This window comes from Gordionus sp. m RMFG-2023, chromosome 2 (assembly GCF_954871325.1).
Source record: "Gordionus sp. m RMFG-2023 chromosome 2, tfGorSpeb1-WG-v2, whole genome shotgun sequence".
In the NCBI taxonomy this organism is placed as follows: Eukaryota; Metazoa; Nematomorpha; class Gordioida; order Chordodea; family Parachordodidae; genus Gordionus; species Gordionus sp. m RMFG-2023.
Window position 1 is genome coordinate 47,946,434 of NC_088776.1, and position 14,773 is coordinate 47,961,206.

The 14,773-nt window shown below is 26.5% G+C and overlaps 1 protein-coding gene across 2 annotated transcripts in view; it reads left to right on the forward strand.

Moving 5' to 3' along the window:
* Positions 1 to 14,299, forward strand: part of LOC135923717 (ribokinase-like) — a 33,954-nt gene extending 19,655 nt beyond the window's left edge. For both annotated transcript variants that reach the window (XM_065458624.1, XM_065458625.1), the window contains exons 4-8: positions 3,124 to 3,186; positions 3,358 to 3,565; positions 4,091 to 4,287; positions 12,287 to 12,558; positions 13,916 to 14,299. In XM_065458624.1, coding sequence (XP_065314696.1) covers positions 3,124 to 3,186; positions 3,358 to 3,565; positions 4,091 to 4,287; positions 12,287 to 12,558; positions 13,916 to 14,089 — 914 coding nt within the window. In that variant the 3' untranslated portion in view covers positions 14,090 to 14,299. The remainder of the gene's footprint in view (positions 1 to 3,123; positions 3,187 to 3,357; positions 3,566 to 4,090; positions 4,288 to 12,286; positions 12,559 to 13,915) is intronic.
* The last annotated feature ends 474 nt before the right edge of the window (positions 14,300 to 14,773 follow it).

Genomic DNA, 14,773 nt, shown 5'->3' on the forward strand with positions numbered 1-14,773 from the left:
AATAAAAATTTATTTTAAAAGACTTTTTAATTGTACACATAAATTAAAATTACTAAATATATACTTTATTAACATTATAATAATAATGGAAAATTTTAGAATAACCCTAAATAAATATAAATTTTTAAATAACACCTCATAAGATAGGAAAATTTATAATTCATCCCTCATCAAATAAAAGAGAAAATTCTGAATCCCCATATAATGGTTTAAATTTTAAATAAAATATTTTACCAGATTAAGAAAAAAAACATTTGCCGGGATTCGAACCCAAGTCCAATAATCCATCTAGATTTGTAAGCGAAGTTCTTGCCCTATTGGGCCACAGGCACTTTTCAAAATTAACGATTTTTTGAATATATATTATAAAGTGGGACATGAGAGCGTAACGCTATTTTTGTGACAAGGGTTTTATATATATTATAGATGTTTTACAGAACTGTTAATATTTTTTATTGTATATCTAATTTTAAATAGAAAAAATTATTGTAATATGTTAATAATGAACACTATCAAATAATTAGAGAAATAAAAGTGCATATTACTTTAATTTATAATATTGAAACCTATTTTAAGGTCGACAGTATTTCTTATTGTTTCTTCTTTATAAAACATGAGATTTATCCAACTAAGAAAGACCATTCACAGCAGTTTATGTTTACCTTGTTAATCACATCACCCACTCAATTGATAAGGTATAAGTAGAAATGAAATGGCAAATGATTAAATTTATTTTTAAAAAATGTCTAATATACCGATTAATTTAAATATTTGATCAAATTATTCGAATAATAATACAACTAATTAGTCGAATAATTATTTATTATTTGAACATAACGAATAATTATATTCGCATTCATTACTATCTAACTCGGTTGAGCGGGCCTAAATATCAATATTGGAAATCTATTGTTAAAATTTGAATTTAGAATTAATCTAATCATTTTTTATTTAGCTTGATATTTTGTTAATGTTTATATAAAATATAATTAAATGATTATAAAATATTATTGTATAAAATATAGTATCAAATATTTCTAATACAACTAAAAATGTGTTTTAATACCGGTTTTTAAAATAAAATGTATCTAGATTAGAGGTCGAATGTGCGAGTTTTTAACTCGAATTCCCACCCATCATTTTAAAATATTAAGCTTGCTCATCCACCTATGATTTTTTTAAATATCGGCTGAAAATAAATGCCCGGAAAAAAATTCCCACAGAAAATATTTCCCTGAAATAAATTCTTCCATATTTTAGATTTTTGTTATATTATCATTTTAGTGGAGATGATGAAAATGTATATAAGATTATTTTTACAAGGCTCAGGTAAAAAATTTAGGTTTAACTATTTTTTAAATGGGAATTGAGAATATGAGGAGTAACTTTATAAAACGAATCCTTCTTCCAGGTAATTGAAAAAATTTCGTATAACCAACCATTTTTAAGGCAATTGTGAAAATTTTCTATTAAAATCCCCCAATTTTATATTTAAAATATTTCTAAAAACTTCTTGGAATTGATTAATAATTTAAAACAAAATTGGTTTATAAAAATTATTCTTTTAAAAAATAAAAACTGATATGAAGATTGCTGAGGTGTTCAACATGATACTTACTAAGCCATTATTTATTTCACCGTAATTATCTATTTTATTGGTTATTAAGGTTTAATAATACGCCTAAAGTATATTTTCTATTAATCTAAATTGTTTTAAAAAAATATATATAGATAAAGGATTATAAAAAAAGGACAATTTTTCGTTCGATATATATTAAAAGATTATTTGATTTATTCTTGCGTTGATTTGATTTGATTTTGGGATAAAAGTAAATTCGTATGGAGTAAGAAGGCTCTTGACAGAGATATTTCTTATAAAATTTCCTCCAGTCATGAATCATGATAAGCCTAATTCTTTCCAATAAATATCTAAAAGTTGGGAAAAAAATATTTATGGGCAAATCAAAAATTATTTAATTTTCTTTAATTACTTGAAACCTCGAAACAAGAAAATTTTAAAAAAAAGTTTTTTAAAACAGAGACCTGCCTATCAATGGTGTTAATTTAAAAATTTGGGCCGATCTTAAAAATTTAAAAAAATGAAAGATCCGGGACAGGCTATTACAATTTAATTTGAACTTATGATAATATTTTACTTTTAGATACTAGGTATCTATCAGGTAATTTAGGTTAGGGGTATGATATAATTAAGCATTCATTTATTTTATAATAATTGTCATTCATAATTTTCACCAATACTGGGTTCAGTATACTTTGCACACATTATATATTGTAGGTAAAGTTTATGCCACCAAATATAAAAAATAAACCTAAATAGAGTGTCATTGCTCAAAAACTTTTTAGCCTATACTAAAAAACAATTAAGCCGACCTAGAATAGAACACAACCTAACTACATTTTATTGTTTATAAGTTTGGTTAACAATATTATTTGGGAAATTTTTGGATTTTATTTGGGGATATTTTTGAATTTTTTTTTCCATTTTATTAATTTTCTAAAAAAAATACTTTTAGGTTCTAAAAAGCGGAGAATCATTTTCCTGGGATTATTTTTTCCGGGGAATTATTTTCCTCCTGCCCAATGTATAAAAAATATTTTATTGGTCAATTTGGCTGTTTATTTATTTTATTTGCATGTATTTATTTTTAAACTTATGAAATATGCAATATTATGAAGTAAAAAATTTTTTTAAAAATAAATTTGAGATTTCCTAGTTTCACCCGAAGAGTATTTTAAAATACACCCACCCGCCTATTCTGCTAAGAATATTTAAAATCCGTCCCTCATCCGCTTTATGTTAAAATGCGTAACCAGGGCGGGCGGACTAAAAACCTGCCCATTGCATCTCTGTTCTAGACACTTTAACTAATTCGTGACACATAAACTGATTATTAAATTTTAATAATAAAGTTGTATTCATAAATTACTGAAATAACTTTTTTTTCAAATTTTTTAATATGTTTTTTAATAATATTTTTTTAATTTTATGTATAATTTTAACCTCATAAAAAGGTTAATATTATTTTTTAGAGATTTTATTTTATACATATTTCTCTTCTATATAATCATGTCTAATATTTTTTTTCATCAACATAATTTAAGATTATGTTGGAGTAGCAAAGGATACTTCAACAGGCTTGGCCAGTATAACAATAGACAAACATGGTATAATAACAATATTACAAAACAATTGATCTTATTTAAGCACATGATATCAATTTATTTTGCCTAAATTTGACAAGTTTAACTAGATTTTATCGTCGTGTGAGCATAGGCTTAGCCAGGATTTTCCTGAAATATATTTATATTCATTTTATTTATATCATACAAAAACAGGACAAAATTTTATAATAGTCATTCCCGGCGCTAATTGGCTTATGAGCCCTCAAATCTTGAATCGAATTTTGTACCAAATCAATGAAAATGGTGAAATAGTTAAGAGTAAAATCAAATGCAAAGTGCTGGTCACTCAAAGAGAGGTGCCGGATCTGGTTGTGTTGGAAAGTCTGAAATGGGCCAAAGGATATTACGGTCACTATGAAGAGTATTATTAATTTGCAATAACAATACCATTATTATTAACGTATATGATATCATCGATCTTTTATTATTCCTAATATTATTCCATACAGGAGGTCAAGTGATCTAAAAGAAAAATTATATTAAGTTTTTTTAAGAACCCCAATGAATTAGGATATTAGTTGATATGCAAAAAAAAATTTAATTATATTTTGATTGATTATCGGTGAATCAAAGCATTCATTATCTAAATAAAAAGCGAAGTTAGAATTTGCATATATTTTTTATGAACGTCATAAAAGGAGGTAGACCTCTATTCAAATCAGAATTCGAAAAGAAATCTTTGAAGAAGGGTAATTTTTGTCAGATTTTACCTAGAAATGCTAAGAATCTTTCATAAGTAAATTTTTGTATTTATCACAACATAAATAATTTGCAAGATGAAATCAAAATTTTTTTGAAAATAACTTCAAGATGAAATCAAAAATTAATCTTTTTGCTCAAAATTTTTTAAATTTGCAAACTGATTTAAATAAAATAAATTTGTCAGAGAAATTTCCAACGACAATGACGAAAAGGAACCAAGAGATCATTTTAGCGATACATTAACTATATTTAATCCTTCACCAATCAAGGCCTCCGAACGTGATGAATTGTTCAAATCGGGAATATTTGATTATTGCGATATTGTTTGCCTCAATGAAGTTGAGATCGGGATGCTCACAATTACAGATGAGCCATATAAAGGTTGGGTAAATTTTTTTTAAAATATAGCACTTTTTTTCGACCTTGTCTACCAATCACCAAGATGAATTTTATCAATAAAATAATTAGGCAGTAGATTTTATAAAATTAGTGATCCTTTGTCTCGGGCCTGCGGTGTTTTAAAAAATGTGTTTAGCTTTTAACCATTTTTATAACTGTGTTCCTTAAACCGGAAATTTTTAGAACAGTTAAAAGAAAGAGCGTAATGATTAGTTATCCTATCTCCTATATGCAGTATTTATATTGTCAAACCATGGTACTATTTTTGAACAATTACTGTCTTTCACATAAGTAATACTATTATTTGAATGATTTTTTTTCATCGATTCAAATAACTTAAATAATTGACGAATCTAATTGAATCAATTATTCAAATAATTACAATATTCTAATTAAAATTTATCTAGAAATGATCTATATAATTTTTTAATTAAAAAAATATATTAACCCCTTAAAATACCAAGGTATTAAAGACCTAATAAAAATTAAAAATTAATACATTCATAATAACTTACTTATCTATCAAAATTTCAAAACAAATTTATTAATTATATGATTTTTTGAATGTTCTAAAAATCAAACATTGGGAGGTAACGAGTTTATTTTTTGGTTAAATAATTTAGAGCATTTTATAAATTGCAACGACCTTGACATTGACTTTAATTGGCCTATGACTCATTTATACCTCTCGGATTAAATAAATTGAACTTCTTGATGGGCCAAGGCGGTAACGTTTTTCAGGTGCATTCAAATAAAAAATCGCTCAATAAATTTTATGAATAGTGTCGTGATGACGTTGAAGAAGTGATGGGCTGTCATTATTATTATATAAAATACATAGATACCGATTTTGTTTACTTGGTACAATATATTCATATTTAATACAACATATTCTTATTGTCAATTATATTTGATACGGATGATGATGAATGGTAATGGGCAAATTGGAGACAGATGGGATTTGGTTGAATGAATGGAATGGTATGATGTCGAAGTAGGGTCAAATGGGAGGCAAATGAGATTTGGTCGAATGAATGGAATGGTATGATGCCGGAGTACATTGGAATTTCGGCACCAATTGTAGTAATCTAATCGATTGTATTTGTCGTAAACGTACCAAATCGCATCTGCCTCCCATTTGCCCATTACCATTCATCATCATCCCAATCCCATATCATTGCTAAATCCCATTCGAATATTACCCATCATTCATCATCATTCTCAAATCCCCATTTGACCATTATTTATGTTAATCATTTGCCCATTATCAATTCCATTACCATCTCTAATTATTTGACCATTACCATTCTTCATCATTTCCCAAATCAAACTAGCTCATTGCATTACCCTTCATCATCATCCCCAAATCAAATTAGACCATTTCAAATTAAATTAGACCATTGCAAATCAAATTAGACCATTACAAATCAAATTAGACCATTGACAAATCAAATTAGACCATTGCTAAATCCCATCTGCCATCATTCATCAACATTCCCAAATCCCCATTTGACCATTACCATTATTAATCATTTGCCCATTACCATTCTTCATCACCCACATCTAATTCATCATTGTTCTCCATATCATTATCCATCTTGTTTCTTCGCAACCTTCTCCATCCCTCCATCATCATCCTCAAATCCCCATTTGACCATTACCATTGTTAATCATTTGCCCATTACCATTCTTCATCACCCACATCTAATTCACCATTGTTCTCCATATCATTATCCATCTTGTTTCATTCGCAACCTTCTCCATCATATCCCATTTGATCCTTTATTTGTATCATTATCATTGTACTTTCCTCATTACTCATCCTCCAATCTCAATTGATCATTTCACCCCCCATTTGAACATTCCCAATCACCCCTCATTTCACCATTTAATACCCATCAATTATCTAACACCAAGATATTCTTTTTTCTTTTTTTAATCTTTATAACTTTTCCTTTTTTAATTTTCATAATTTTCTTTAATCTTTTCTTTTTTTTTAAACTTCATAATTTTTCTTTTTTAAAAAAATTTTTTTTCTTTTCTTTTTAATTTCTTTTTTTTTACAAAACCACATCTTTACAAAACCAATAACCATTATTTAATACATATAACATTGCTTTCAAAAATACTATCTAAATATATAATCATTTATCTACAGCACTCATTCCAAAAAAATAATAATTAAAAACACCATATTATAATCGGTTACCACCAAATAAATTGTCTAGTAATATATATATATTTTAAATCACTCATAAACATTAATTATATATTATTTCTTTTTACATTAAATATACTAATATTAAATTATATATACAATCATCCATTCCTTAATTCTTCTTCATCACCATCAACAATTACAAAAGACAATTTAATTAACAACCTTTCCAAAAATAAATAAATAATCGAACAAACATTAACACCATTAAATTTCAACATTTCCAAAATCTCCAATTCCAATCAAAAATAAACAAAAATTACATTTAAACACATACACTTATATTATTACAACAATTAACTTTTATTTTTATGACCTTTTATTATTCTTAATTAAAAAATAAAATAATCCCCATTATTTACCAAAAAAATTAACTTTCAAATAACATGTAATATATTTTATTTTCCATTTCGTTAAAAATAATATAACACTAATCAAAATTATCATAAAATCATCTTATATCTTATAAGAAATAATTAATCTTCCTATACCCACCACATTTCCCTTTTAAATTAATACACAACATTTAATCTATTTCTATTAAAAAATATATCTCGAAATTTTACTTATAATTTACATCAAAAACAAAATACTTAACAGCTGCATTTTTACTTACTATTCCTTAACTTTTATACAAAGAATACTATTAACAATAATCTTTAGACAACTAATTATAGATAAGAATTAAACTAACATATATTTGAAATACCAATCACCGAAAAATAATATTTCATTCTCACCACTACCACTTAAGACTCCAAAATTTTTCTATCTATTTAAATAATTACTATTAATCTCACCTATGAATATTACAATAATTTTTTTATATCCTCTTCCTCTCTATTATAAACATTCATATATAATCTTTAATTATATTTCCGATTAAAACCTGGGAAAAAAATGATCTTTATTATACTAAATCAGAAATCTAATAAAATCAGTATTGCATCAAATTACCAATATAATTTCTTTTAAATTAAGATTAAAGAATATATCTATTTCCATGTTACTATAAATGATCATCCTTTCCACATCTAAAACATCTACAGAAACCTTCTATATTCCTTATCTCTACCCCACTCCTGCATACTCTACTCATATGTCCCTCCTCCCACACCTAAAACACCGTAATCCTTTCGCTCTCCCCATCCACTACCTATACCTACTATCTCAGCACTCCTCTCCATTCTAAACCCCATACTACAACCACCTTCACAAACCTTTCTAATACTCAACTTACCTACCCAAAACCCTATATAATACACTATTATAAGCACTAGTAATACCACCAGTGCTAAAATATGTAACTGATTAATGGTATAATATATAAATTTTGCCATTGTTACTCCTACCTTTTATAATAAAGAAATTAAAAATTTAATCAAATAAATCCTAAAAGACTGATTTGAAAACAATAGAACAGCTGTTAAGATCAACAAGGTATAAATGATGTAATACATTAAAATCTAAATTAACCTGATACTTCTAAATATGCCCAGGTCCCGGGTTTCGTGTACCAATTGTAGTAATCGATTGTAATTGTAAACGTATCAAATATAATTGACAATAAGAATATGTTGTATCAAATATGAATATATTGTATCAAGTAAACAAAATCGGTATCTATGTATTTTATATAATAATAATAATAATTGGCAGTCCTTCACTTCTTCAACGTCATCACGACATCTTCCCCCTTTACAAACAATTACAATCGAATCGATTACTACAATTGGTACACGAAACCCGGAACTGGGCATATTTAGAAGTATCAGGTTAATTTAGATTTTAATGTGTTACATCATTTATACCTTGTTGATCTTAACAGCTGTTCTATTTCAAATCAGTCTTTTAGGATTTATTTGATTAAATTTTTAATTTCTTTATTTTAAAAGGTAGGGGTAACAATTTCAAATTTTATATATTATACCATAAATCAGTTACATATTTTAGCACTGGTAGTATTACTATTGCTTATGGGTAGGTAAGTTGAGTATTAGAAAGGTTTGTGAAGGTGGTTGTAGTATGGGGTTTAGAATGGAGAGGAGTGCTGAGATAGTAGGTATAGGTAGTGGAAGGGGAGTAGCGAAAGGATTACGGTGTTTTAGGTGTAGGCAGGAGGGACATATGAGTAGAATTGCAGGAGTGGGGCAGAGATAAGGAATATAGAAGGTTTCCGTAGATGTTTTAGATGTGGAAAGGATGATCATTTAATTAAGGGTTGTCCCGGGTTTCGGCACCAATTGTAGTAATTGAATCGATTGTAATTGTTTGTTAAGGGGGAAGGTGTCGTGATTACGTTGAAGAAGTGAAGGGCTGTCAATTATTATTATTATATAAAATACATACCTATTTTGTTTACTTGATACAATATTTTCATATTTGATACAACATATTCTTATTGTCAATTATATTTTATACGTTTACGACAATTACAATCGATTCGATTACTACAAATAGAAAGTGAGACATTTTCACCAAAAGAAATATTCTTCAATTGGCTACAACACATGAATTAAGAAAGTTCGCGAATAAGCACCACCCCCATTTTTGCTGTGCAGTTGGGGGCGTTAATCGCTCAAAAATCTATTGAATGTATCAATACCTCCCTTATTTTTATTATTATGTAATCATATTTGGTTGATAGATATAAATATATACCTTATGCTTAGAACTCCTTTGCTTAATTTAGTGGATATATTCCATATTTACTCACCACTGCTATAGGACGACTATCATTCCAATAACACAGAGCAATCTTTTCATCACTGAAGATTTTATAAGATCTTCTGAAACTGATAATGACATTTTTCGTTCGATTTATTCGGATTGTTCATGTACATCGTAAACCCTTTTCTCCTAGTATTCTGCATAAATTTGTGGAAGTGAAAATTTTATCAAAGAATAGTGCATGTTCTTGAATATTAAAAGTAACAGCTGTCAATTACTACTACCACAAGGACAAGCTTCATTGTTATCATTTCCAGTATCAATATCAAAATCAAAAAGTTATTCACAAGATGAAGATAGCCAAATATATACATCAAATTTTGCTGGCTTTCCTCGCATGTACATCTTTTATAGTTTGGTTTCCATAATAGGGGATCATTTTTTCACCCAACCTAAATTTTCTTTGAATATCCCAAATTTTTGTAAATTTTGATCAATAATATCTAAAAATGGTCTGACCTTCACTAATTTATCAATTTTATCGATATCTAAATTGTTGCCCAGATGATATCTTGATCGTTACCTTCTTCGCCTGCTACGTCTCCTATATTGCCTGGTGGTAATATACAATATGTTTCTAAAGCTATTTTAAACGAGTGAATTTCATGCTGGCAATATCAAAAAAATTTTACAAATTAAAATTTGAAATTTATATATCGTTATTTAACAATGTTTGAAAAATGGAACTAAAATATTTCTTAATTTTATTCTATTATATTTCTAAAATAACTCTATATTTTAGATTTCTTAATATATATTTAATCTCTTAATATTTCTTGATATATATTTAATCTCTCAATTTAAATATATTCTATTTAGTATTTTTTTCTATTAATTTCTAGGTATTTCTTTATTCTATTTTCATAAAATATAATCCATAAATTTTTATATATCAATTTTATAATTTTTATTAATAATAATCATCAATACAAAAACATTCGTTTTTCTTTTGTTATTACCAAAACCTTCCGCGCCGATATAAAAATCAATATCAACAAAATCAATATTATTACTAACTAAATATATATTTATAATAATTGACATCTATCAATCATTTAATAATAATAATTTAAATATATATAAAATATATTATATATATATAAAATATATTATATATATATATAATATATATATCACGACCGCCCAAAAAAAACAAGACGTGATAATAAAAAAAATATGTGAACTGGAAATTTTTACATTTATATATTATCTTTGTCTTCCTTCAACATCTCTTCTTCTTCAGTCTCCATATGAATATATTTCTTTTGTAAATCGATATTGTCATTCACTTTAATCACTGTTGAACCCATCTTAGTAGCCTTGTCACTGGTATTTTGCGTCTTAGCATAATATTTGTATTTATTCTCCATCAAGATATTTGATTCTCTCAAGTTTTTAGCTTGTATATTATTTGCTCTTTTAAACTTTCCTTCATAATTATGCGGAGGCCATGGTCTATTACCGTATTGGTTACTAGATTCAATTTCATTTGTTTTATTATAATTTACATATTCAACTAAGGTATTGATGAAACAAGAGTGTAATGATTATGTGAGTGACTCGGAGGAAGTCCCTACAACCAGTTATTTTTGTGGAAAAAATAAAAATGTAATATCGGGGGATAAATATGTAAATTATAATAAAACAAATGAAATTGAATCTAGTAACCAATACGGTAATAGACCATGGCCTCCGCATAATTATGAAGGAAAGTTTAAAAGAGCAAATAATATACAAGCTAAAAACTTGAGAGAATCAAATATCTTGATGGAGAATAAATACAAATATTATGCTAAGACGCAAAATACCAGTGACAAGGCTACTAAGATGGGTTCAACAGTGATTAAAGTGAATGACAATATCGATTTACAAAAGAAATATATTCATATGGAGACTGAAGAAGAAGAGATGTTGAAAGGAAGACAAAGATAATATATAAATGTAAAAATTTCCAGTTCACATATTTTTTTTTATTATCACGTCTTGTTTTTTTTTTTTCTAAATATTTCAATTTTTATATTTTTCTCAAACTTATTTTTTTCCCTAATAAGTGTTAACGTATCCTGGTACCACTGCACCAATAAAATATTTCTTAATTTTATTCTATTATATTTCTAAAATAACTCTATATTTTAGATTTCTTAATATATATTTAATCTCTTAATATTTCTTGATATATATTTAATCTCTCAATTTAAATATATTCTATTTAGCATTTTTTTCTATTAATTTCTAGGTATTTCTTTATTCTATTTTCATAAAATATAATCCATAAATTTTTATATATCAATTTTATAATTTTTATTAATAATAATCATCAATACAAAAACATTCGTTTTTCTTTTGTTATTACCAAAACCTTCCGCGCCGATATAAAAATCAATATCAACAAAATCAATATTATTACTAACTAAATATATATTTATAATAATTGACATCTATCAATCATTTAATAATAATAATTTAAATATATATAAAATATATTATATATATATATAATATATATATCAGGAACATAATAATATTTTACTCATATCTTCTGGGAATACCTTTGAGGCTAATATTTTAATCAATTATAGTTAAAGATTGGTTTACTAGAATATATAATTTTTTTGAATAAAATTTTGTCTAAACTTGTTTTTTTTTAAAAAGTTTTTATGATTGAAAATAAAATCTAGAAAAACTTTAAAATCTTAAAGATTTTACAAAATAAGTTGAAAAAATTTTTGCTTGCATTTTTAGAAAGAAATAGATGGCGAGACACGCCACACCTTTTTTAAAATTGATAAATTACAGAACAAAAGAATTATTTAGCCCCAAAGTGATGTTCCAAAATTCAAACTTTGGTGGATATAGAGGTTAAAGCACTAGTAAAATAAAATTTATTATACAAAAAAAATGTTGTAAATTTTAATGGAAAAACGGAATTTAATAAATTTACTTCCAGTCTGACAAATAAATAAGAAAATACTCTATGGGGCACTCTAATTCTAATCCTAAATATATAAAAAATACCTAAAATGAATGGAACAGGAAATTGCACACTGCAATTATCGAATTTGGATCCGGGTTTTTTAGACCATTGTAAATCGGCCTTGTCAACTCTCATGGATCGACTACCCAGGGTTAAAGCCATAGTCCTTACCTTGGGTCAATTGGGTGTCCTTCTTTGTCAACGTAATTCCAATCATTCCGATAATGCTAGCGACAAAAATGGTAATTATTCTTGTAGCGAACATCTAAAAAATGGAAAATGGGATATAAGGCATGTGGTGGCCCCTAAGGTGGATGCCATCGATACTTCGGTATAAAATATGCAATTTTCTATAGTTTAATTTTTAATAAGAGAAAATAGTGAAAGTTTGATTATCCATAGGACATACCATACAAGATAATCTAGTCATAATCACCGAGGAACTGAATTAATTTATATTATAAAAAATTAATTTAAAAAAAGTTAAATTATCCCCATCTTTCAACATAAATAGAATTTCTCTTTATTTTTTTTTCTAATTTCCCGAAACTTTTTAAAAAGAAGAATTTAATTACAATTTATAGAAAAAAGAGAATAAAGCCATATCAATAGATAGAATTTTACCATCATGAAAATGACTTTATTCTCTTTTTTACTTTATAAATTTTTTTTTAGAGACTGATAGTTTCTAATTACTAATATAGTTGAAATATATTGGAAAAATAATTATTATTGAGCAACTTAGTAATCTTAAACAAAAATATATATCACCCATGGACCATCTAGCTGAGAGAATCCACACAATTAAGTTACGTTATTCAAATTTTCGGATCTAATTATTGTATTATTCAGACTAATCGACTAATTGTATTATACATATTAATGGAATAAATCATTATTTAATTTTAAAATCATGTTTTAAATTTTTTTTCAAACGAATGATAATTAATCCTTATCTACTAAGAGAATGACATCTTGAAAAATAATATTCACATGAAATGAAAGTTTTGCATTAAAAAAGTTTTAGAAAACATATTTAATCTTCCTTTTCTAAAAAAATATATACAAACTTATAGGACATATCTGCAGCAGAATAAAAAAGCATGTTTTTTTGCTCAAAATAATTTGATATACAAATAGTTTCTCTCGGGAAATCAAACAGTTAATTGTAGTATAAAACTCTAATTACATTCGAATCACAAGGAATCTCCCAGTTTAATATATAAAATAAAATTACCTGGGCTCGGACTCCGAGGTAGAAGGAGGCTTATAAAACCATTGAATTTTCAAAAGTGAAATTTTTACCAGTTCTGTATATTGTATAAATGTTAAAATTGTTAGCTTATACAATATATATTTTTACAATGCTTATTAATAATTAGTGGATAAATTTAGATATCGGAAATTTGATTTATGCCTCATTTATAATAACATAGACACGATTTAACTATGCGGTATTTGGCGCTGTTTCCACAAAATCAAGATAATATAAATATGGAACGAAACGATTAAAACGCTATGATAAAATTTGAAAAACACATGCGACATATATTTCAGAAATTATTATCTTTATGCTGTGATTTTGGTAGCACTAAATACCACTCCGCTTGAACGAATCAGATTTATTGATAATTTTTTTTTTATTTCACATCAAAATATATAACAATCTTTTATTTTTTCATTTATAGGGAGCTGGTGATAGTTTTTTAGGAAGCTTAGCCTTTTACTGCGCCATGTATCCTTCCTTAGACTTGCATCAAATGATAAATCGAGCTTGTTTCATATCGTCTCAAACAGTCAAGCATAGGGGCACGCAATCCAGCTATCTCACTAAAAATGAATTACCCCAATTTCTCTTTTAAACATATTAAAAATATGCAAGAGCTTATAAATTGTGATAGAAGAAAAAAATATTTATTTATATTATATAGCTTATTTTTTCCCAAGAGATGTTATAAATTCTTATTTCAAGCTATTATCCTTCTCCAAACAATTCAATTTACATTATTACATAGATCAATTAAATTGTCAATCTTTTTAATATTTTGCTGGGCCAATTTTATTTATACAAACATGCCATATTAATATAAAATAAAGATAAATCACTAAATAATCGCCATTGATGCTTTTTTTCATAAAATATTTTAATGATGTTCTTTAATTTTAAAAACGGCCAATCCAATATTTGGCCAAAAAATACTATGCAAGTCTCAGGATTTCCTTAATAGATGCCCAAAACATTTCTGCCACCTATGAGCAAAATCTCCACCCTTGCTTAATATTTTTTGGCCAAAATCTTGGGTTAACCTTTTTTAAAAATCGAGCTGTGTATAAGGTAACTTCAAACAAAATTGCCTACATGCAGCGTCTACATGAGCGGGAGGGGTAGGAACAGTTAGCATCCTATTTTTTGAGGGGGGTAGGAGGTAGGCTACTTTAATGGGGGTAGGATAAATTTTTTGGGAGGTTATCTATTAAATTTTGAGATGAAATAGGACAAAATTTATTGCTGAAAAAATTAATACTTTTATTATAGAATTATTATC